This window comes from Anomalospiza imberbis, chromosome 1 (genome assembly GCF_031753505.1).
Source record: "Anomalospiza imberbis isolate Cuckoo-Finch-1a 21T00152 chromosome 1, ASM3175350v1, whole genome shotgun sequence".
Lineage (NCBI taxonomy): Eukaryota > Metazoa > Chordata > Aves > Passeriformes > Viduidae > Anomalospiza > Anomalospiza imberbis.
Window position 1 is genome coordinate 108761545 of NC_089681.1, and position 25481 is coordinate 108787025.

The window sequence follows — 25481 nt, forward strand, 5'->3', positions numbered from 1 at the left end:
TATGGAACTTCCCCAAGCTTGCTTACATAGTTTGTTAGCCAAGCCAAGCTTTATTAGTCTAACACAATGGCTCTAGCCAAAGTGATGTATCTTTTTCAGATGGAAGCCCCTCCCTTGTAAACTCTGACAGCTTTAAGAACTCATAGGAAAGCAAGTTGCATTTAGGACCTGTAGCACTATTTGAAATCCAGTATCCATGTGCTTTCTCTTGCCCTGTTTTAAGCTCATGTTCCAATTCAAGTTACAACATCTTGAGTAGCTGACAGGTACCATCAAACTACAATACTTTCCAGTGCTACTTCACTTGGCCTTCAATACCATGCAGATTTGCACCTGCAGTTTGTTATTTACTCTTTTAAAGGGAAAAAATTATATAGTTTGATGATATTTCAGAAGCTTTCTAAATTCCTCCTTTGCCTAAACACAAGTGAAATCCTTAAGAATAGCTTAGGGGGGTTTTAGTAAGTAGCTGTTACAAAACACTTGCACTGTTTCAAGGCAGGCAGAAATTGAAAGTCACAGAAATTCAGAAGATATTAACAAAAATATACAGCCAGATAAAAACTTGTATCTGAGACCACCACATTAACTTTAATATTTTTACCTGTAATAGAAGAGATCCCAGTTTGCTTCTATTTTTATTCTTTGGCGCCGCTTCCTTAATATCACTGGTTTTTGAATAATGTTCTGCAAAAGAACCAAATTTCGTAAGTCAGTAGGGGCAGATACCTCCCATTTTTCCCTTCTAAAATAAAAGGCTGTATTTTTTAAACTCCTTCATAAACCATACTAAGTTTAGCCTCATTAATGTCTCCTTCTCTAGTGAGTAGCAGCAACAGACTTTCACAAGTGTTATTTACACCAAGTTAATCATGCCAGAGAAAGTTTCAGCTATTTGACATATCATCTGTTTAGAAGCAAGTTATCCCTGAGAAAAGCTTAATTCCCACCACCATATGTATTCATCAGCTCCAAAGCTGATGGAGGTGAAAACTCACATGAAAAATGTTTTGCCCTTGAAAGGAAAGAACTAGAGGAAGTCACAAAAATAAAACCAAGCCTGACTTGGTCACTGAAAGATTCCATATTTTGATGAAGCATGAAATCACTGTTATCATCTACATGAGTTATCACATGCAAGCAGAAGTCTGAGCAACAGAGTCCACACAAGTGACAAGAGATATACAGACTCACCATATTGTTTCTGTCCTGATTATGAAGAAAAATTGGAAGAAAAAGAAAAATACATTTAACACTCCAGAGTATCTGAAGTAATTTAAAGTGGTAACACCAAACTTGCTACTACATCTTCCAAGCTACACTTGCACACATTTACTGTGAAATTATATAGCTCAGAAATCTACTTAGAAAAATTACTCTTCAAACTCAGTACCTAGACATGTTCTTTAAAGTGCAATTTGACCTTCCACTGTTTTTCATGTTTCTTCATTTCCCCTGTTTCGAACCTAATTCATCATTATTTCACAAATATCACTGTCAAACGTCTGCACCACACTCTACATCAAACTTGAGCTAGATTTTTGTAAATTAAAGCTTATTGCTACATCAGAACAATAGAAAGACAGGTATTTTCAATACTCTGCATTGTGCTTTTCATCCTTCCTTACAGGTACAACAGATTGTTTCACTTCCACAATGCATAAAAACAAGCTTAGTCAATATATTAAAGAAAGTTAAGGGAAACACCTTATAATTGGAAGAGTTTGTCATTTTGAACATGGCAATAAAACTAAATGAAAAAGGAGACCAACAGTAAGAACTCAAGCAGTGCTTAAGTTCTCCTCTTACAATATCAGACCAAAACAGTTATTTATGACTTCAGTCTCAATCATGACCTTAGGTACAGTCTTGTGTTGCCCTTTAAGCACTGAGATACCTATATTCAAGTGAATTCTAAGGTGGTGCCCAAGACAGGGGGAATAGAACTAGATGATGTTTAAGGTCCCTTCCAACCAAGGCTATTCTATGATTCTTCAAGCAGGTTCCGTAACTGAAATATCACTGGTGTAAAGAATATAATTTTGAATGCAAAGAATATTCAATTTCTTTTAAATATACTTCAAAAACTGGTTTTGCCATATTTCAAGGAATTTTCTCCTGTATAATCATCTTACAAGAAATGCATATAAACTGCACTGCAGCTTGATATGGTTGGCTAAAGCTTAATACATATGCTGAATGAATTCATTTGCCTGATTTACATTCTCCCAGGAACCTATTTCTAACCCAAGAACAGTAAGAAGTAGAGAGTTTGCTAAAAGGAAGGAGAACTCCCACATCACAACACTTTTTTACTATTTGAGTGTGTGCTCTGACACTCAGCTGTGACTTAGTCAAGTTACTCTAACAAAGACTTTCAAATACTTTTACCTCTTTTTGAGCTATGCCCATTCGATCTCTCCAGTGCATCAAGACTAGATCCACCTTCTCTTTGGCAAATTTTTCAACTTCTTTTGCAGCTTTTCCAGCCAGTCTCTGCCACTCTGGCACTTTATTAAACTTGCCATACTGATCCTGCAGAATAAAACCGATTGTGGGTTATCTTTGCTGCAGGTCAATGCATCAGTCAAGTGTTTGTATTAGAAAAGTCTCTAAGACTGTATATCTATATAATGGAATAGGAAAGACAACTACAATTACTTACAGTTGCAATTTTTAAGTTATCTCTAACATGCATTCTATCAGCATCTTTTTCAGGAACAGGATCAGCACTGTCAAGGTATGCCAGCAAACCTGGTGGCTAAAAAAAATTTAAAACCAGTGTAAACCCACATGACATTAACAAACAGAAACCATCACATTAGGTAATAACATAATTTCTTTAAATCAGATTTCAAAACAGAATTTATATTCTAAAGTAAATATGTAAAGCTACAGCATTTTTTGTGCTTTGAGTAGTAAAATGCCACCATCCTCAACAGAATTGCTCAACAGAGACATATTATTTGCTTCAGTGCAGCAGAACTCTTGGCTATATCCCATTTCTTAAAGCAGTACTTAATGCACCTAAAGAATGCAGGAAGAGTTAATCCCAGGGCAATACTGAGAGAGATGAATAATACTAGAATCCATCCAGATCCTCTGATATGGACTAAATGTTACATGTGACATTAGAGATGAGACAGTATTTTTTGACTAAGCTTTCCATAAGATAGTGTTCAAGATCAGGACAGTTTGCTCTGCCAAAAATGAAGGAATTGCAATTTTGAAATTAAAAGCTAGTTATTTCCCAGATAGAGTAATTTCTTATAACACTACTTATTGAACTAACTTCACTGAACTAACTTAAGCAAGAAGCATTCAGGAGCCTTTAAGGGTGAAAGAACATATGAACAATCAGCATATGAACTAACAACATACACATTTAATCAAGTTACAAGCAAGCAAAGTTGGACAGGCAAGGCATGAAAACATGGACAGAACTCTTAATACCTTAATTTCTTATTGGCGCTAAAAAGCATTAGAGACACGCTTACAATGTCTCCCACATTTTTGTCCTTTTAATCAAGAAAAAGAAGTCAAGACACCTTATTTTTAAGTTTTGTGTCATAAAGGATCTTAAAAAGTGTCAGGGAAGTAACAAAATTTTTAGAGTATGAGATGCTTTGAACCTCATCAATATCCTTTAATTAGCAGATGCCAGACTGCTGATCTCTCAGGCAAGACCTTCCCCTTGAAAGGGAAAAGGGAATATGTTTACTATATAGACTGTCCCAACTTTGATACTGCAAGCTTTCATGTTTTGTTTTTTGCTACTCCATATTCCATTTTTACTTACCAAAATACGTTTCAACAAATTCATAGCAGTTTTGTTCTCAGCTGTCCAGAGGCCAACCAAATGTCTACTTAACTGCCTGAAAAAGCCATTGAAATTAACAAACTGCAAGTTAGTACTTTACACAGATTTTTAAACCACTAAGCTGTCACCTTTACCATGCTGATGAAATGAAGATGAGCAAGAGCTTCGTGCTCTTGAGTGAGTAAGAGCACAAAGCATTACATTGTTCAAGGATATGCTTAGCATGCTTTAAAGTGTTGCCTTTAAGAAGTTCCAGTGAAGTTAGTGGAACAGTAGCAGCACATGCTTTTTGATCTAGACCTCAAAGAACACTTGAGCAATAGAGCAGAAACATCTAATAACCAAGTGTATGTTTATCCAGCCAACCTAAAGTTACAGCTAAAGTTAAGAGGCTAGAAGTCACCAAGAACTGCTACATGCTCAACTTGAAGATCTTAATACCAGTTGACTAGAAAATCCTGTCTGAGAGCCTGCCTTCTATCTATAAACTGATGCTTTCTGCCAACATTTGTCACTAGGATTCTACTGCACTGAACTGAAGCATTGCTACAAGCACATTTTAAGTAGTAGCACCAAACAGAACTAGCATGACAGATGGTTTCATATCCGCTCTCTCCTGGATGACACACAGTGGCAACAAGCTCCACTTGTCCCTACATTCCTTAGCAACTCTAAGCACTTCAGGAATTCACAGCTAAAGCTTCTATAATCTTGTATTTGGGTGGAATTAATTGAATCATTGCTCATCCTCCACTGCATACTCTCAGAGATCACAAGTTCTACTGACTGTTGATTCAGGGAATAACTTCTGTGAGCAAACTTCTCTCTCAGATAGGATGGGTGATCCTAATTGCATGCAAGATGTCTGAGATGTGCACATCCATTTTTATACAGTTGTACACTACAAGTTGAAACCTTTTACAAGTCCCAAACATTCTACTTGCCTTTTCTTTCCCTGAATTAAAAGAAATAAAAATCAAAACTTGAGCCATTAACAAGTAACCAACCCAAGCCCACCTTGACAAAAAATAATCAAGGGTTTATTAAGTGGCTGTAGTCTCAGCTGAAGCTTGTCCTACTAAAACATACCAGCTGCTAAAGAAAATATTCTCCTGAAGAACTGCAACTTTTCTTCCTTGACCTTCCAGTGTTTGTTAGGCCATTACTTAGATTTTTTTTAAACATGATATATCAAGTGAGATGGACATACCTATTTGTAAGCATCCTCTGATCTGTGCTTATTGTAAACATAGCAGTGTGCAAGTGTCGAGGTAAGGCACCTTCACTGAGGGCAAGATCTTGCATTTTGGTAGCAATCTCTTTGTCTCCTTCCTTTGGAAACAGGGCAAGATGATTACTAAGGAAAGAATCTTAGTTAAGCTGCTTTTATCTCAGTCTAAACTTCCAAGGCCTTCTTGACTATCAATTATACCAACTAATATTCAAAAACCAGAAACTAGAGTATGATAGGTTGTAAGTGACAGTACACAACAGCAATTGCTCAGTGCTGTAGTAAAGCCATGGGCCAGATAACTGGTAGTTACATCTATGAGGACAGTTAACTGAAGAGGGCAGGATGCCTGTCTCCCATCATACATCACAAGGTTGTAGTAGCAGTACCCTTTTCACACTGCAATTATACATTAAGATTAAACAAACAATGGCAGCCACACATGATTGCTTGTTGCTTGACTTTTGCTGACAGCAACCACTTAAGATTAATGGCTGCTGTTCAATTTAGACAGCCAGGTGGGTGTCTAAAGACTGCCACTCACTCAAAATGCATTAGTTGCAATGAATAAGAAAAAGCTTTTGCAGTACTTCTACTTGTCTAAATGATAGGACTTTTAATAAACAACATAATAACTTTTAGCTAACGTTATCAGCTACATCAATGGAAACGTGAAGATTTGGAATACCTCTATTTCAAGTGTTCATTCACTTCCATTCCAAGAAAGTACTACATGGATTTCAGATGCATAAGCCATTGTGATACAATGAGGCACTAACTTAAGCCTGAATTTCAACCCAGGAAGTGTCAAGAGTCAGTTAGCAAGGTCACCCTGCAACAATCATAAGCAACCTTGAAAAGTATGGACTTGGCCCATACATTACGTGGTATGGAAACTTAAAGCCAAAGCAAGGAGGCTGACATCACTAGTCTGCTCTGGGACACTACTGCTTGCTAATCCCAGTCCCATTCCATCTGGCAATGCATCCCAGGAAATATGGCCTTTCCTCCTTGAGATACTCTCTAACATGCAGAAGTCTGGTGGCTCTGAGGTATGTGGCTGAGCTACAAACAACATTTACAGCCAAATCTTGACTGCAGTATGAAGACATGCAAGGCACTACCTAATGTCCAAACTCACATGCTTCCCAAACCCCCAAGTGTAAGATAAAGCAAGTTGCTATATTAAACCACTCACAGTTAAGCAGGTGCTCTGTTCCTCACCTTCCAACTTCCCCCTCCCCACTCCCCACTTTGAGAAGCTAATATAACAAACTTCTCTTGGTAAGCAATTGCATTTCCAAAATAGACAATACATATTTTGCATGCTATCCCAGCTAACATTGATAAAATCTCACCTCTATTATTGCCTTCATCACCAAACCTGCTCCTTTCACAATTGCCATGGAAGGGTGCTAGAACAGAATTTTAACCAAAAAATTATCCAAGTGCAAAAACTGAAGATTAGATCACCTGTGATTCAGTTTCCTTAACTAATGTACATGGCTGTTCTACCTCCAATTCGGTTTTGTGAAAGCTAGCTTTAAGAAGAATCTCCACCCTGTATCTTTGAACAAGCATCTCTCATGCAACTCCCAGACAGAATTCCTGGCACTGAACGGCAGTATATATCAGAGAAGCTGGAATAATGCTCAGCAAAATGGCTGACATGAGCTGACACTAAATAAAAACAGAAGAAAATACTATTTTTACAGTAAGAAGACACTGACATTTTAGCTAAAAATGCTACAATCCCTACAGTTTTACTACTGAAGAGGATGTTACTCTTGTTTTCTAGCTCTTTTAACTCTCATTTACTGAGAAAGACACAAAAAAGCAGAAAACTTTCCAGTCAGGGGAAGATCTGTGCATCTGTTGAATCTATCCTAAAGTCCAAGTAGTATTTTACTGTGTTTCTGGAAACAGGTCTTAAGCAGTCTACTCTACAATGATTTGGCATATCATTCACCATAGAATAATCACCTCAATCTGATATCTGAAGGCAAAATAAGCCACTAAAACATTCAAGATAGAAAAGACTGAGGCACATTCACCAGCTGAAGACAAATCTGACTTTCAGTAAAAGAAAAGTTTCATGTTCACTGAGTACATGAAACCTCTAATAATAGTTAAAAGTAAGTGTTACCTGAAACAGCTTAAATAGTGTTCTTCCATTAGATGCCACCATTTCCAACAACATGTCAAACTGCTGCCCCTCAGTAGTCTCACTATATGGAGCACACAGGGCAAATGTCAGGAAGTCCAGAAGTGAACTAATTACTAGGGCACCTGTCCCATGATCCTGAAATTAGGAAGAGAGGTATGTAACTCAGATACAGTGGTCTGAGAGTATTCATGATGCTGAAGGTGCTCTTCCCTGTCATAGCATTAAAATAGTCTGTAAACAAAAACTACGAGTTTAGAATCCTCCACTACTCTGAGGATGGCACTAACCTGATAAATAATTGGTTTCTAAAACGTATCAGAGACTCAAACTACTTTTATCTAGTTTAATCCCACAAATCCGAGCTATTTATGCTATTCTTTTACTTAAAAGAAACATGCAATTTCCATATTAAACATGCAAAAATTTGTTGCAGGACATTCAAATTCTGCAGTATTGACAGCTATGTCCTAACCTGTGAAGATCCAAGCTTAATTAGAACAAACTTCAGTGCCAGATAGAGCTGTATTTTCAACTGTAGGTGCAAATACATTCAAAGATACATCTAAGTATGACAAAAGCATTTTCATTGCAATTAGGAAAGGCACTTAAGCTTAAATCTATTTCCAAAATTTGACTTACCACATGGGAATTGAATTTCTCTAGTAGATTTTCTAGAAACTTCTTTGAAGAAAGAAGGGAAGCTTTGTTCAACTGCTCCTGCCTCAAGTCATAGTCATCATGCATGGGCTGTAAAAAAAGAAGTATTCACTCTGCAGCCACATTTCAACCCTTAGTTCCTAACAGCTGTAATCCAAAAGCCACTCTCTCTACACACAAAAAGCACATCCTCCTTCAATTTCAGCAAGAAATCACTGTATAACAAAGTTATTCCACGTCTGAACATACTGCAAGTTGAATGGCAGTCCCCATTTCTACATCTTTCAGTACCCTGAAGTTCACATATTCCAAAGTGAAAAAACCTGAAGTTTAATACTTACACACATAAGAGCACACAGCATGTCAATAGAGGCATGGGTTACTCCATCATTGTTCCTTTTGAGGGCTTTCACAACCTTCACTCCTAATCGTTCTCGAAATCTTTTGAAAGGGAAGCAAAACCACTACGATCAGAAAAAAAACTAAAATCTTAAAATTAAGATGAAATCTAGGCAGTGGTCAAGAGGGGTCTGCTCCCAATGCTCCCAGCATTAGGAAGCCAGTACCTTGACATTTTCACAAATTTGAGATTCCTGGTAGGAAAATATTGACTTCACTGTTAACATGCCAAGCACATTCATCAAAATAAAGATGTATCCGTGTAGTTACACGATACTATTTACAGAGAAACTGAAGTTTATAAAGGTCTCAGACCAAGTGCTTTCATTACTCTTCTCATCATTCTCTATATTATAGTTGCTCTATATTTCCTAGTCAGAAATATTTCAAAGAAGTTTTCTTTTTAAGAACAATAGACAGTTTTTCTGCTTCCTTATGTTATTTAAGACAAACTCCAAGCATTCTGTACATACTACAGAAGTACAGCCTCCTAACACCATTTTATCTTGCATTGAACTGGAGACAGCGATGGCATCAGCATACTTTTGAGAATGAAGAACTGCCTACTTCAAGGACAGATGAAGGTACATGTTAAAAATTTTTCCACTAGGAAAATCATTAAACCATATTTGCCTCAAGACAGAGTACTTAGCACAGGAAGAATCAGCTTTACTTGCAAATGATTACCTAGGATTCTCAATTTGCCTGAAAGCCTGAAAACAATCTACTGAAAATAATCATGTACAGGGTCTTTGCCTGAAAACAATACAACAAAATTTGCCTGAAAACAAAACTACTGAAAACAACCATGTACAGAGTCTTAAAGTCCTTTTCACAAGGGAATTCCATTTCTCACTTTTAGACATAAGTTACTAACAGAAGTTCAAGGCCTATTTTCATCTACTACTTCCAAGCTTCAAGAGACTTTGCACTTACTTTGGAAGCTGAGTAAAGGCAAGGAAGCCTGCTTTTGAAGCCACTAGTCGTCTTACTGCTTGGAATTGGCTTTCAAGCTCTGCATTAGATGCTGCAGTATCTCCCTCTTGGGAAAGTAATGCTGTTATAGCATTATTAATGAGCTTCTCCTTGTTTTCTGAGAAGAGACCCTGGTTAAAAAATAACAATCATTAATTTCTTTCTACATTAGCAACATCTTAAAAGGATGGGTAAAGGCTCTGTTCTTACATCTTGTGTAACTGCATGTAGGACTCCACTGTAGGAAATGTTAGCATTGAACCTGAATACAGCATCTGCAAAGTTACCATCTGGAAAAAGACATATCAAAAGTTAAGTGTACAGCATCTGACTCAATATTGGGATGCTTTAAAGAGCACTATAAACCCACGTAAGAAGCATTAGCTTACTTGGAGGAGCAGCCAAAAACTTCAGATGAAGGCTCTCTACTTCTTCATCCACAGGCATACTGAGTAATCCCCAACGCTGGCCTTTGTGTGTGGAGGTCATTTTCACACAGACATCTCTATTACCAGAGGCTCTCACTCCATCCAACAAGCTAGCCAGGAGAGAATCTCTGGGTTGGGACAATGACACACAAATACAATTTATATCAGAGAAGTGGTGCCAAAGAAACAAATTATAAGAGAAATGGGGGAAAAAAATCACATGAAAGGCAGCAATACCTGGAATCTCTTACTAACACTACTGCCAACAGCTACACCTCTGGAAAAAAACACTCAATTTCAGTGTTCCTTTATGCACTGTAAGGAGAGAGCTAACTTACAGCCAGTATAGCCAGCTGCAGCCTTCCACTAATGGGATCAATTCTAGATTATCTGTTAATGAGTGACACGTTGTTAGCCAATTCATCTCTGTGCTTTCTGCAAAACCTCACTTAGCAGGATTAGACTGTATTACAACTGCAAGTGCACTCAGGGACTGTTCTGTTGGTTGTTTTAAATAGAATCAACTAAGACTGTCTCAAGCAGAGAGCTCAAAGGGTTCACAGCCTTCACATTTCCATACTGCTTAGACTGTGCTTTCTTCCCTTGCTTTAGATATACTACCAAGTACAGCACACACAGAACTATATTGCTTAGGAGAAACAGGCTGTATCTAACTGTACAACACCCTTTCATGTTCATCAGCAAACTTCTGGGGAGATTTGCTCAAAGTCGGGATGAAGGTAAATGGGAGAGATTTAGTTCCTGTAACAAATCTTGATTTGTAAGTGGCAGACTGCTAGAACGGCAAGGCTTTATGTTTACCCCTCCAAGGGTCAGAGTTTATAGAAGCTGAGGAACTACAAGCGCTACAGTAGCAACTTCCATTTGAATCTGTAATGCACAGAAGCTCCAGCTACCTTTCTGTTGAAGAATATTTTCGAATTTGTCCTTTGATGAATTCAATGGTGAAAAGCTGGGGGTTTTCACAGTCACACACTATTGCAAATACCTGAAAATAAGGGACAAGGGTCATATTCATGAAGTAGTGTTACTTGGCTACTCTACAAATTAAGGCTTACATATACTATCAATTCCTCTCTTTTAGAGCCTTTATTTGAAGAAATGGTAGTGAGAAAGAATGCCCCTTACCTCGCCTAAAGGTTTCAAAGTTGCAATGTTGTAGGTAGCTGGATCCCTCTCAACTAAGCAAGCTTCTGTAAGAGCTAGTACTCTTTTCACAGGTTCCTTGTAAAACAAGAGAGAGGCAAGCTAGGAAAGAGAATACTTAGTACTCAATAGGAACCAAGTATGTTCAGTCTGACAGCCTTACCAAGTGCCTATGTGTTATTTTTTGAACAACAAACTCTGCTAAAGATGTTATAGATTCATCATTGCTGTACTTTCCAAAGCGAAGGTTCAGGTATTGCTCAAATTCTAGGGATTCTTTCCTTATCCGCAGAGAGATGCCTATGAAGTTGCCAGCATGCTCTATTGCACTCTTGATAATTTCCTCCCTCTGCTCAGAGGCAAATAGGTGCTGCAAATTTTATCAAGAAAAAAAAAAAAACCAGGTGAAAAATATGGCACAGCTGAAGAAAATCACAGTTCTAGAAATAATCCTCCACTATATACATAACAGTAGGGAATGTTCACAGCATTTGGACTGGCCTTTGCTAAGTGCATGATATAGACACGTATTTATTACACAGGAGATCCACTATTAACTTTACATTTGCCTTTAAAAAGAAAATCTATAGCAGCTATTCCTAAAGGATACCCTGCTACTCATTAGTGTGCCACTAAAGTTATGGTCTGCATGACCTGCCTGTCCACCCTTGGCAACAGACCCTGACAGCCTGGCAGGAGTGAGGGCTCAGAGAAAGCAATTGGGGCTACCACTGGTGATCTTCAAGTTTAGGGCAGCTCTAGAGGATCAATTATATATTGCTAATTTTATGCCAGAGAAAAGCATGCTGCAATACAAAAGACATGGAAAACCTCATCTAGTCCTATTTTGTTAGTAGAGACTGAGTTTACTATACCTAGGAGTTAATTTATGGTTAATAATGTAAACATCCTTTTCAGCTGTTTGAAGTGCAGAACACAGAAACCCTGTCATGATTTTAGAACCAACATTACAGTGCAGTATTTCCAAGCAAAGCTGCCAAGTAATCAGATCACAGGTCTAAAGAGGCAATGGCATCACTAATCAATCTATTTCTAAACTGAATCCCTACATCAGTTAGGTAGATTAGTAACACACTACTGTAAATTTGAGAAATGACAGGAAATTCCACATCCACATTACATTCATATTTACTACCTAGATATCTCATCCTTTCCAGTTCTTAAACATGCAATACACACACACAAAACCTCCCACACCACAAACCGTAACCAAACCCATATCAATACCCTCTCAAATGTTTTAACTTATTTCCTTTCCTTTTAGGATCTGTCCATAGCCTTGAGGCTCCACAACTGAGACCCAAAGATGCACATACTTTGTATGCTTCATTATTAAATTATGCAGCTATAAATATCCTAAGAACCATACCAAGATATTTTGATTCAATACTCACCAATCTACTAAATCCTCCATAGAGTATACAGAAGCCTCCCTGATAGCCAGTAATATCAACAAAGCCTTCAATATTTCTGTAGTCATAGGAGCACAGGACCTTATTTGTTGCAGGATCAATTTGGTCAATACCTCCAGGAGTCACTTCCAGAATCACAGGTTTCCTCGTATCACTCCAGTGATGCTTATAGCAATTATACCTCTGCAGGGAAAGCTACTTTTAGACATCTATGCACACTCCTTTACTATATAACAGTAGTTCTCTATAAGTATATAACAGTAGTTATCTAATAAGTTAAAAAAAATTATTTAATTTCCCTTAATGCTCTTATCTATATTAAGAACACTATGAAGCAAAGGAAAGCAGTTGTAGCTGTCAATTGACAAGGAGGTCACAGCTTAAACAATGCATGTTGAAGCAAGAACAGAATCCCAAAAGAGCCACTCCCAAAGGAAGCAAGTTCTCTTGTTGCAGAAGGTGGTCTACTCAGACTTCTGAACACTGTGGTTAGATGAGGAAATAGCATTTACGCCAAATGCTGTTATTTAGCTAATTAAATCAAGTTAAGGTAAGTTTGTCACTGTAGTGAAAATTTATTAGCTAAATAAAAGCATTTGGCTAATTAAATCAAGTTAAGGTAAGTTTGTCACTGTAGTGAAAATTTTTTATTTCCTGCAGTCACATTCCATTACAAATACAAACTTACTTTAACCTGCAAAAGTCAGAGGTCTGCTCTAAACTATGTTAAGACAAAGGGGATCCCCACATTCCAGCAGTGTTACTATGCTCATGAAGATTTATTCTATGCAATACTTTAAATTACTTAAAGTAACTTTAAGGACTTGAAGTGCTATTTTCTATGACCAAAAGACAAATATAAAGTCCAGCTCTGTAGGCTGCATTGCTTATTACTGTATTATCACAATTCAGTAAATGTCAGTCTTGTCTGTAATCTGACCTATAGAAATCCTTTTAGGAAGCATCAAATGTTCAGGATGTTATGCAGAAAATATTTAATTATGAAGTAAAGCATACATTGACTAATGAATCAATGTTTTTCTCCTCTCCAAATAAGAACTCCACATAGCACAGCCTATATTTAACATTCATAGCCCATGTACAAGTACAAGGATCAGGCCAATCAAAGAGAGCTCAAACATTCTGCTGGTAAAGAGGTTCCCATTGCTTTTGAACAAACTCCATTTTCTCTTCTCAAAGACTTCAGATCCAAACTCACAAAAGCCATTTTAGGTAGCACATATAGCACAAGAATAAAACACATGACCAAAGTAGAAGTCTGAGTCTTTAGATCATTTCCTTAAACCACACATGATACAGGTAAGCCAGACACTCACCCGTCCTGTGATTTTTCCTTCTGAGAAGTCTGTCCTGAATCTCTGTTTTTAAAAAAGTTAACAGTCAATGAATGCAAATACGACAACTTATCTATCCAGAAAGTCTACATTTAAGCTGACTCTGTTTTATGAGACTCATATTAAGCTTCCTCACCATTCCACTGCAGTTTAATATATTAAATATTTGTAGCTTTATTCACTCATTACAATTCATGCAGTACTTGCTCCAACTGACACTAGATCAAGATCATTAACATAACAGCTCAAAAAACTTGCCTTCCTACTTTTTATGCAGGGAAAGAAAGCGTAATACACTACCACAAATGGTAACCAAGTACTTACTGCTTGATTGAAGAAAATAAAAATAATGATCTTACCAGTGCCTCTGTAAGGAGTTCTGTTCTGTGCTCTGTGGAAAACTTAAGTGTCTCAGATTTTTTCCCACTCCCTTTGCGAAAAGTGAGATTAAATTCTGTTCCTTGTCCTTTTCCAACAGGAGAAATACTACAGATATCTCCGTAAGGCCACTAGACAATTGAAAGTAATTAGGTTATACTGTTAGTAATTTTAAAGCTACATCTCCCTCCTTCAAAACCCCTTAGAACCTATAATAACCCAGTAACAAAGTGACAGCATGAGCTTGCGCTTCCTATTTGATACTATGCAAAGTAACTAAGTGTCCTGACTCCCTTCAGGGACATAGTTTGTCTGTGATCAAACTTAGCCTGGTTCCTTCAGAACAGCACAGCAATGGCAAACTACTACTCGCTGGCCAATAAAGAGTAATTGCCTAAAAAGTACAAAATCCTACTGAGTATTTGTAGAGTTAGCAAAGGCACCACAGACCTTTTGTTTTGCGTGCTTTTGTATACAACTGCCACGCCTTCTGGCTTTTCTGAGATCTTGTCAGACTAGATGGTTTCCTAAGCCTGAATGCCACTATTCACTCTGGATAATGAACATAAGTCAAAAATCAACTTCAAAAATGACAGTTACCTGATTTGTAACTTCCAGCGTGTTGGGGTTGTATGTGGTGATGGCATGGGTTCCAACTGAAAAGACTCGTTTATACCTAGAATACAAAAGACTGTTAAGTTTCTCCAGAAATCACAGGAAAACTCATGCTGAACTGCAAAAATGATGTTAAGATGATATACAGAGGTTTCTGTTAGGAAATGGATATGGAATTTTCTTTGTTGTTTCTTGCAGTTTACCCTTATAATATGTTAAGTTCTTCTGTTCTATATACCCATAGAGGGGACCTACAAGTTAAATATTATTAAATAGATTTATTTATGCATAAACTTTTCCTAAGTTAGTGGCTAAGTCAGGATCAAAGACTCATGGAAGTTGCACTGAAAGGTACCATCAGACCAGAATAAATTTTAAGAAGGCTACGCAGGTAGGGGAAAAATACCCAACCATTCCTGCAATTCCTAAAGCATCTGTCTGAAGCTGTCTCAGTCAACTGTTTTAACACAAAATCCAACTCACATAACTGGTCACAATACTGCACCAAGTCAAAGTACTACTATGGCCAAGCCTAATTTTCTTCATCTTGAGGGAAACCAAAGCTACCAAACTCTAGAAAGACTCAGATCACCAAAGCTACAGTCATTGTACATTGATATCACAGATACGTTAAATGTCACAGGGCTTAAAGAATAGCAAGGTAGTTGCTTGTTTCAGATGGATCAGACACAAGCAGCAGTGAGCTAAAGCTACACAATTCAGATGCATCAAGTGCAAAATCAAAGCCTTAACATGGTTTCAATTCCTAGATAATCTTCAAAATGTACCCTGAACTCTTTACATATTTCTGAATCTGAAAGTTTCAGATAACTAAGCAGAGATTGAAACAGTAGGTAATTAATAATACCTTATTACTTGCACAAACCATGTTCTAGGGTGCTTCCATCTTGAAGCCATCCGGCCCAAAAACTAAAGCTAAACCTGAGCCAGAGCCAGTACTAGCAAGTATTCTCTGACAAAAGCAACATCATCTGAACATGGATGCCTTTCTTGAACTTGAACCAAATAAAAAAACTTTGGCTGGTTGTCCATATTAAAACTGATTCAGTCTAGGAATTTAAGGTTCAGTTCTGGGTAAACTGTGGGTTTGCTTGGAAAAGATATTAGCAACCAGATGCAGTCTAGGAATTTAAGGTTCAGTTCTGGGTAAACTGTGGGTTTGCTTGGAAAAGATATTAGCAACCAGATGCTTAATTAATCTGAATCTGTGCCATGCTTGACTGCATCAAGAACCAGCAGGTCACTTCTTCCATCCTTCTCTGCATTCTTGTGCTGCAGTCCTTTCTCCTCTCTCACTTGACAGGTCTGCAGCACAAGCCATCATTTCTGTAGAAAGTCAAAATTTGCATGGGCTTCAAATATATTCAGAGCAGTTCTAACATATCACTTATAACAGAAAGGTCAAGAGCACCTATCTGACAGTCAGGCAATCAGACAAACTTAATACCCTTCCAATTTCCATTATTACTAAAATAAACCAGTTTGAGTTGAAGCCTTTACCAGCCCAGAGTTTAATCAGGAAATAAAACAAGTGCTTATTTTCTTCGAAGTTTAGGAACATCTGTATGGAACTGATCTGCCACCTTAAGGATGTTTAACATATTTGCAAAACCTATTTGTTTTCCACATAGTTGATATCTCTTTAATTAAGATGCAGGTCAAGGAAGTCATGAAGTAATGAAGCAGAATGTTTGAAGCTACTCTAGCTGCTAATATTTCCACTATATTCAGCCTGTTAAAGAATACTCCAGCTCTTAGTTCATAAGAAGAAACCAACTGTTCCCTCTTCTCTTGTTGCACAGTTTAGGCAGGTTTTCTGTCTTTTATACAACTTATAAGTAAGGTTTGTTTAAGTTCTTTAGAACAGCATGTCACAAGTAATAAAGCTCTTTATTACTTGCTCAAGGTTTTGTTTACTTACTTAGCCTACTATGAGCTGCACAGAGCTTTGTGGCAGAGTAAGGATTTGCAACCATTACACATAACTAAAGACCAGCTTGCAAACATCATAGCCCCTTCCTTTTCCCTTCTTACGCTCAAGCCTACATTTCAAGATCCAGGAAGCATTTATTATCCAGCATTCTTAAGATGTGATAGGACAAGGAACACATGACAGAACAGCAGTTTTGCTGAGTTGCCATTTCCCTTGTTTCCTCTCCCTAGGTAAATTCAGAAGAACCAAGTCTTGTTTCATGAACAGAGGATATTCAGAAGTCAACTCTTACATGTGGCCTACTCTTGTTCATAACTTCACCTATAAATATTTAAGAAAGGTATTCATACCTCCAGGACTTGAAGAGTTTACTATTATTTTTCTCTCAAACTACTCTGCAGTACTGCTAAGAGTTGAAGCAAATGTCCTCTTCCCCATAAAAAGGCTAAGGCCTGTTCCCTAGTTATTTCAAAACACTGGAGAGATCTTTTTAATCACAATGAACCTGGCAGATAAATTTCATACCACCACACCCAACTAAAAACCAATCTTCATTAACTTTACAGATCTACAGAACACTGGAGCATCATCATTTGCACTACTGGAAAATACTTTATGTACACACAGAGCATTAGTCACATTCAAAGTGACTAACTCTACAAGTAGTCAAAATGATTCAGGCTCATTTAGCACCACACATTAAGTAACTGGGTTTTTTTAATGTTATACAGAGATTATACTGAGAATGTATAACTATGAACTGAGTGGAGTAAAGAATTCAAATAGAAAATTACTAAAAACCAAATAAGCTTCTGCTGCAACAAACAAGAGGCAGCTACTTACTAAATACTTCTTTCCCCCTCACTATAAAGGAATTAAGCACATCACTGAATTTTTAAACTAAATCTGTTCCAGACTTCAGACTTAGCCTGAAGTTCTATAAGAATTCTGTAAGTGTACCAGAACACTACCATCAAGGTTCAAAATCATAACTTCAAGAGCTTGCCTCAGGCTCTTTAATGAGAGGAGTTGGGCAAAAGAAGAAATCTGAGGTTTATGTATTTGATTTTCACCAACTGGCTCAAATCACATGCACAGTAAACTTGCACATATGCTGCAGAAAATTCTGAGGAAGAGACCAGAGATTTTTGGCTGGGGAGCAGAAATATTAGGAGGGACAAACTGCTCTAATATTCTTCTGCAATATAGTATTTTATTGTTATTAAGGGAAGTAGTTTATTTACCCATGCCCACACAATTCCAAATGCATGGATCATAACTCACAAAAGACTCGATTTACACAAGTACCGGCTACTATTCTACTGAGAAAAACTAAATATTACACAATTTCTGTCAAGTCAACTGAAACTCTGACTTGGTAGAAGAAAGATTTTGCACTCGGAGAGCTGCTCAGTCTAGTCTGGACTCAGAACTACCAGAGTTTTAATTTTTGCTGACAAAAAAGCAGGGAGCTCTTTGATTAGACATTAAAGCAACCCCATGGTTCTTCAAAGCACAACTGTGAAAGATCTGTGACGGTTGCTCCTTGCAAGCCCATTCTCCTTTCCTTCTCAGTATTCCCAGCCTTTGACAGGATGAATGTGTCAGACAAAAAAATCAACCAGTTTCAATTTACTGGTCAAATAACAGATTTGGACAATACCTCTTCATAAAACCATTAGAATCAAGCAGTTCTCATGTTCCCCAGGTGCAGATAACCCACTCTTGGTTATGTTGATGTCTGGATCGCAAGGAAAAACCCCATTTTACAGCAATACTATGCATGTGAAAAGAACAGTGGGTAAGAATGCCAAATAAAGTCCTGTAACAGCTGACTTCAGACACAGCGTAACAGATACCAGTTATGATAACTTAGTGGATAATTTTATTAGACATCCCCAAGCTTTTGCAGACAGAAGCATCAACAAAAAATCATTTTTAGATCCAAGATGCCCATTAAGATCAGGTTAATTTCTATTAGCAGAATTCTTCAAATTATCTCAGTTAGTAATTTAACAGAATCTGCTACACAGCTTCTTAAGTGTATATGTGGATTAGTGATCCTCATCAATTAAAGTACATAAAACACTACTCCTCCATAAACCTGTTCTGAGAAGAAACATTTCCATCTTAAATTTAGTGTTTTGTATAGTAAGTTGAAAAGACTCAGAAGATGATGAGGTCAGATGGTCCATTTCAGAGCTACACTGCAGTGCAGGAACATAAGCAGAGGAAAGCTAAACCACAATGTTTAAAATCCAAACTGATTCTAGTGAAGATACATTCAGCTCAGACACTGAGCAGCAGGAGCCTTTAGTTCAATTTTCATTCATCAGTTGGATGAAGTTAAAACTATGCAGTTAAATCCAACAACAGAGAGAAAAAAATGTCACACAAAACTTTAAAAACACAAAACCAAAATTAACAAACTTCAAACTACTTACTTTCCCCTCCATGAATGTTTTGTTGTGTAGAAACAAGCAAGATCTCTGTTTTCTCTAATTATATTCATTCTGTGCCAAGACCTGAAAACAAAGGAGACATCCTGTTAGCACTCGGGATTCTTATTTAAAACCAAAGTTCTTGGATCATCGATATGCTTCAAGACAAAGACTTTGTTTTTAAACTTATGTTTATCAAACAATACATGGACCAAGTTGCACAAGAATTATTAGTTTCTTCACTGCATTTGTTACACTAGCTATTCCTTAACAGTACCAGGTTCCAGTAAGTTATGCCACATTTGCCATATTACCATCACTCTACTTTCACTGCATCTTTGCACATTCAAATTCAAGTATATTTTATGTCATCTCCAAAACACTTTACTCTCAAAAAATCATATTATATAAAATTAGAGTAGCCTCTGCCTGTAACTCCAGCTAAACTGAAGTCCTACTGCAATTCTGAAATAAACAGTAAGGAAATACCTGGATTCATAGAACAGTTTGTTTTCCAGTCTGAATCAGAACTTGAGGTTGAGAAACTTACTTACTAGCTAAGAATTACGATTGAAGAGCTGACTAAGTACCATTCCTGTGCTGTAAAAGTTTAAGCAATCTCACCACTAACATCCTGACATGCTTATTTCACAGAGTGAGTATCTATTCCCCAAACACACACACAGAGGAATTTAGTGAAACTTGCCCAAAATTGCTTTAGGAGCTGGTAAGTTTTCAGGAACACTTCTAAACACTACTATTTTCAATGCCTGAAACAAATGCATATTGAGTAGTTAGGAAATTAATCTCCCTTTTACTTCGCTATGCTGTTGTTGCATATACAAGGAACTTAAGATATTCCCTGATTAAGTACAAAAGTGAAGTTGATACTCTCCATTTATTGCTACACCTTTAGCTTTATTTTCAAATGTGTTAAATCAGGCTTCCCTGTCACTGATTGAAAATTGGTACTACTCTCAGGTTCACACCAATAACACAGTGGCATCCCCAAAATATCACACACTAATGCTGGTCTGCAAGAACACAGCTTGCCTGAAGCAACTCTCAAGCAACCCAATCCTAATCAGTACCCCACTGAAAGTTAAATAACAACCCATTATCTTTTTACATTCAGCTAACTCTGCTTGACTTGGCAAAGGATGATTTCTTATTTTGAGATGGATGACCTGCAACATTAGCTCATTGCTAATTTCTACCCTCTATGACTTCAGGTTATTTTCTTTCTGAGCAAAGGCTGTAGCAGTTATGGAGTCATAAGTACAAAGAATGGATAACCTGCTAAAAAATGAACTCTATAATTCCTTCCCTCAGGTGAAGAGCCAGCACAATCATCACTACCTACTGAAGGAAACTTGAAGTACTGCCTCTGGGAAGAGAGAAGAGCAGTATTTACATCTTTCAATGACTCAGTCTTTGAGTCAAATCTTCAGTTACTATTCCAATGACTCGTGGCAAGTTAAATTCTCTAAAGCCAGTTTTTGGAAACAAAGTTTTATGAGGGACAGGATATTCAACAGCATTATTGCTACTGATTGCTGACACCATCTACCTGGACCCGTGCATTTGACACTGTCCCCCTGACATCCCCGCCCCTAAACTGAAATAACACAGATTTGACAGATGGACCACTCAGTGGAGGGAATTGTCTGGAAGGCTGCACTCAAGGAGTTGCAGTCAATGTTAAAGTGGAAATAGTGACAAGTGGCATTCCTCAGGGGTAAAGACTGAGACTGCCACTGTGTTAACACCTTTGTCAAGGATATGGACAGTGGACTCTCTGCAAGTTTGTTGATGACACCAAGCAGTGTGGTGCAATCAACAGGCAGGAAGGAAGGGATGACATCTAAAGGGACTCTGACAGGTGGGAGAGGTGGGTCTGTGCCAACCTCACAAAGTTCAACAAGGCCACACACAAGACCCTGCAGCTCAGCTGGGCCATCCCAAGCACAAGCCTGGTGGAGAATGGCTTGAAAGCAGTCCTGAGGAGGATTTGGGGGTCTTGGTTGATGAGAAATTTGACACAACCCAGCAATGTGTGCTCACAGACCAGAACGACATTCTGGGCTGCATCAAATGAAAATTGGCCAGCAGACCAAGGGAGGCAATTCTGCTCTGCGCCACGCTTGTGAGACCCCACCTACAGTACTGTGTCCAGCTCTGGGGCTCCCAACATAAGAAGGGCCTGGTCCACACCTTTTGGACTCAGTCTAGAGGAGAGCCACAAAGATGGCCAGGGAGCTAGCTGGAGCACCTCTTCTATGGAGACATGCTAAGAACTGGGGTTGTGCAGCCTGGAGAAAAAGCAGCTCCAGGGCAGCCTGCTTAGCGCAGCCTTTCAGTACCAAATGGGACCTACAAGAAAGCCAGAGAGGGGCTTTGGGCATGTAGTGACAGGACAGTGACAGCTTTAAACTGAAAGAAGGGAGGGTTAGGTTAGATGTTAGGATTAAATTCTTTATTGTGAGGATGGTGAGGCACTGGAACAGGTTGCCCAGAGAAGTTTTGGACACTCCATTACACCAGCCCTGGAAGAGCTCCAGGCCAGGTTGGATGGGGCTTTGAGCAACTTGGTCAATTGAAAAGTGTTCCTGCCCATGGCAGCAAGGTTGGAACTAGATGATCTTCAAGGTCTTTTCCAACCCAAAGCATTCTATGATTACTCCTGAAGTTCTCCATTTTGCTTGGTTTAAGAACTATTATTATTATTACCATGGATAAGAATCAAAAGAGTATGCTCTATCCAAACTACACAGATCTTACTGTACAGTAGCACTCTTTAGATCTAATAATTTTGTTTTAAAGTTATCTTTCAGAATAACATGCCATATACTCAATCTTCATGCCTGTCTTTCAAAGCCATTTTCTTGACATTGACTAAAGTATTAGTAAAAATAAAATAAGAGGCTTATAACAAGACTAGCTCTACTAAGTACAGGCTTAAAAGATCTATTTATCTGTAATTCCAATTTCACCAATACCAGACTCCTCTGACCAGCTCTATTAGAACTCCCAGACGTGAACACCAGTTGATCTAGAGTATTTAAAGCAAGATGTTCTCAAGGTTGCAAATATCTGCTCCTAATAATACAGAACTAAGAAACATTCATTTATGAGCTACAAGCAGCTTCCAGAAATTTTAACACCAGCATCTAACTAGAATCAGGATACTGATACATGAAGTATTGTACCTGAAGTGCAAGTGACAAATTCCCCAGAGTGCTTTTTTGTTTAGATGAAAACCACTAAAATTCATTTAGCTTTGATGTTTTACTCACTGTGCTTCTGGACAGTGACTGCAATCACCCCTCCCACTGAGGAGACTACCATAGGGGCAATATATGCCCAAGTCTAGTAACAATTCTTGTACACATTTTCCAGCAGTTTAACACACAGAAAAGGCTAAGAATAGCCTAGTGTTCTGAGCTGCTGTGGTAAAGCCCAGCAATTATTTACTGGTAATCTTTGATTCCACAGTAAGAACATGAAAAAAAAACAGTTCATACCAAAGACAAAGATACTTTAGAAAAAAAACAAGAATTTCCTCTTCCTTCACTCATTCCAGCAGAACCTGTGTGGCATCCCTCTTGTACTATCCACATTGTGATGCACTGTAATTTTAGCACCTAAGGCAGTATAACCATTGACTTTGCAGAACACATCAGGCTTTACCATTAATCAAGTTTAGCCATATTGCCAGTGTAAGCTATAGTGGCCTTAGTTACATATTAATTTCCTAAATAAGACAACATTCTTGTTACCTTTACCTCTTCTTCCTGCATTCAATAGACTTTTAAAAAGTTGCCTGACTTAACACAAAAATGGAGAGAAATTTGTTATCTCACTCACAAGAGCATCCAGGACAATAAGGCACTAACTTCAGCAATCACCTTAATGTTCTGGGATACCTAGGAGTAGAGAAGTCACAACTTCAAAGGTTATTTTGAATACTTCTTAGCACAGCTATTGTATGTCCCATACTGATGGTTTTCAAATGTTTGATACTAGAGAAACACCCAGTTGTTCTATTTCCACTGGAGCAGAGGCAAAAACTACTTTGAGAGTAGCAGTTTGTAAACACGATTTTCTTGGCTGAGAGTGGGCATGCTGTACAGACTACAGATTGTAGTCAAATAATCCAAGGATTCTGGAGGCAAAGTATAATCTACAACTTGCAACTTCTTTTGGGAGCCTAACTAAAGCACTCTCCAAAATATCCCCTGGATATTTTAATCAGCTTTTTCACAGGACTGAAGTTCAACAATACTTTCCTATTTGGTTCCTGTAGTACTGTAAATAGCAGTGAAACAGCTTTAGGGGAAGAGCGGAAACCACACTTTTGAGTGCCTCATGTACCAGAAATAGCAACCCTTTAAACTAAGGGCCTGAACTGCTTCCAGGACTCCCCCTGCCTCAGAGTTAAGTTACGCAGTATCATAGAATAGTTTGAGTTGAAAGGGATCTTTTACACAATCTATATTCAACTTGCATGCACTTTCCACTTTTCCAGGATTTCACATTCTTGAGACAAAACTACCATCTGGGAAAACAATCTATTTCAGGAAACCAAGACAAGTCAGTCTCAAACCAGCACTTGTGGAGTCAGAAGAAAAGCTGTGACCTTGCAGACATCAAAGCAATAGGCACAGCAGTAATTACACGTAAGTTTCCTTCAATTTATTAAATAAAGTCAGAAGTTTGGACATGGGTTCAAAGTTGAGTTTTTTCCTGATTATATTATCTCTCTATTATTACAAAGTCTCAATATCTTTCTTAAACAAAGGTTTAACAAGGTAGGATTCAGAGCCCCACACAGAATTATTATTCTGTTCCACTGAAGGGAGGAGTAAAATAAATGCTGATAAGAAACTGAAGATCCTTGGGCAAAAGAGGAAGAGAAATGCAGATAAGAAACTGATTTTGTTTTAAAAATTTATTCCAGCATAGCTGAATGCTATTTAGAGTTCCTGGAAAGTCTTCACTGCACAGGGACAGATAGTCACAGCAAGCTCAAGTGTGACTTTTCTGAGAGAGAGAAGACATACAATGAGCATAAAAAAAGGAACCAACTGGAAAGCAATGAGAGCAAAGCACTAAAAAAAACTCCTAAGGTTCTGTTATTCTGTGGTTCTACTTACCTGCCTGCTACCTTAAAGGTCTGGAGCCTGACTTCCAGGCATCTACACCTCTATAGCTTTAAAACCATTATTTAAATAAGTGAGTTCTCCTGCACTGAAATGTTTTAGCTGTCTATATTTCAGCCTCCTCTTTCATTGCTGTGGTCACTAAGTGGCAGCATTTTGCCTTCAGACAGAATTTTTCTAACAGGCATTAATTTTTCCTCTTCCTTGAACAGTACTCTTCTCCTAAAGTACTACAGCCTAATTAGCTGGAGAAACAGGTTTCATCTGTAGTGTAGGAACTCCCAGTCCTTTTTGTAAGAAGAGAAAGAGATAAGATCCACCAGATCCTTAAAAGAAGCTACATGTAACCTGCCTCAGTGATAGCAACAATCCCACCTTTGGTGGCCCAGGACAGAAACAGGCTGAGAATTTCACCCTTACTACTACCAAAAATGATGGTGACAACATTAGAGTCCATCCTCCAGGTGACCCATTCTGTCACTGAGGATCAGTGTTGAGGATAAGAAAAAGGGTGGAAGATTCTGGTTTCCTTTTAAATTTATATTAGCATTCTGCTTTACCAGTGAACCAATCTGATTCACCAGCTAGACAGGTGAGTATCAGAACAAAAGTATATACTCACTAAGGGAAGGAAGAAAAAAATTAGTGCTCCTTTCAGTCATAGTTTAGCAATCCTGTCATATTTCTTCAGAATAATGTTCTGTTTTATTAGTGAGGCAAGAGAGTTGTTAATTTTTTTGACACAAGAATAGATTTTGGAAGCAAATAAGGAAGCTAAGCAGTTGAAGGTTAACACTTCAAGATATGGTTGAATGCCAGCAGAAGAATTATTAAGTCAGTAAGTTTCACTTACTGAGCTTCAAACAAGTCAAAAGCAAAGTCACCTCCACACTATAAAAAACAGATCTGCCTTTAAAGACCAAGCCTTAGCATATCACTTAAAATCTGGAAATACAAAGTGATTCAGTCCCTCAGGACAAGTATGTGTTTGGAAACTATGAAAAATGCCACATGACACCCAGAGGAGCAAGCAATACATATGAAATAAATCTTTTAAAAAATGTGTTCCAACAAGCCTAAAATACAAGGTTAAAGTTCCTGGAAAGTCTATACCACACAGGGACAGAAATGCAACTCTGTCTCCAAACACTCAGGTATTTGCTGCAAGTGGAAAAAATTGTCAGTAGTAATAGAAAGGCGCCAGTAACTTCTAGTGAAGTGTTCTGGCACTTGGCTACCTATAGTAGGCTAGAATTACACCAAGCTGCACATCTATGAATTGAAGCAGGCTAGAGCCAA

The 25481-nt window shown here is 38.0% G+C and overlaps 1 protein-coding gene across 4 annotated transcripts in view; it reads right to left on the bottom strand.

Moving 5' to 3' along the window:
- DNAJC13 (DnaJ heat shock protein family (Hsp40) member C13) overlaps positions 1-25481 on the bottom strand; it is a 57225-nt gene that overhangs the window by 30073 nt on the left and 1671 nt on the right. For 2 of the 4 annotated variants that reach the window (XR_011004173.1, XM_068205133.1), the window contains 21 exons: positions 19024-19104; positions 14611-14686; positions 13992-14141; positions 13615-13656; positions 12260-12460; positions 11008-11214; positions 10827-10922; positions 10595-10686; positions 9639-9805; positions 9460-9539; positions 9211-9380; positions 8217-8316; positions 7858-7965; positions 7198-7353; positions 6410-6466; positions 5031-5152; positions 3800-3875; positions 2666-2761; positions 2392-2535; positions 1195-1209; positions 605-687 (listed from right to left, as the gene is read on the bottom strand). Coding sequence is in view for 3 of the 4 variants with exons in the window: in XM_068205133.1 (XP_068061234.1) it covers positions 605-687; positions 1195-1209; positions 2392-2535; positions 2666-2761; positions 3800-3875; positions 5031-5152; positions 6410-6466; positions 7198-7353; positions 7858-7965; positions 8217-8316; positions 9211-9380; positions 9460-9539; positions 9639-9805; positions 10595-10686; positions 10827-10922; positions 11008-11214; positions 12260-12460; positions 13615-13656; positions 13992-14141; positions 14611-14686; positions 19024-19091 (2306 nt within the window). In the remaining variant the exon portion in view is untranslated. Of the gene's footprint in view, positions 1-604; positions 688-1194; positions 1210-2373; positions 2536-2665; positions 2762-3799; positions 3876-5030; positions 5153-6409; positions 6467-7197; positions 7354-7857; positions 7966-8216; positions 8317-9210; positions 9381-9459; positions 9540-9638; positions 9806-10594; positions 10687-10826; positions 10923-11007; positions 11215-12259; positions 12461-13614; positions 13657-13991; positions 14142-14610; positions 14687-19023; positions 19105-25481 lie in introns of those variants that run through there. The other 2 variants (XM_068205118.1, XM_068205110.1) reach the window with 2 other exon arrangements.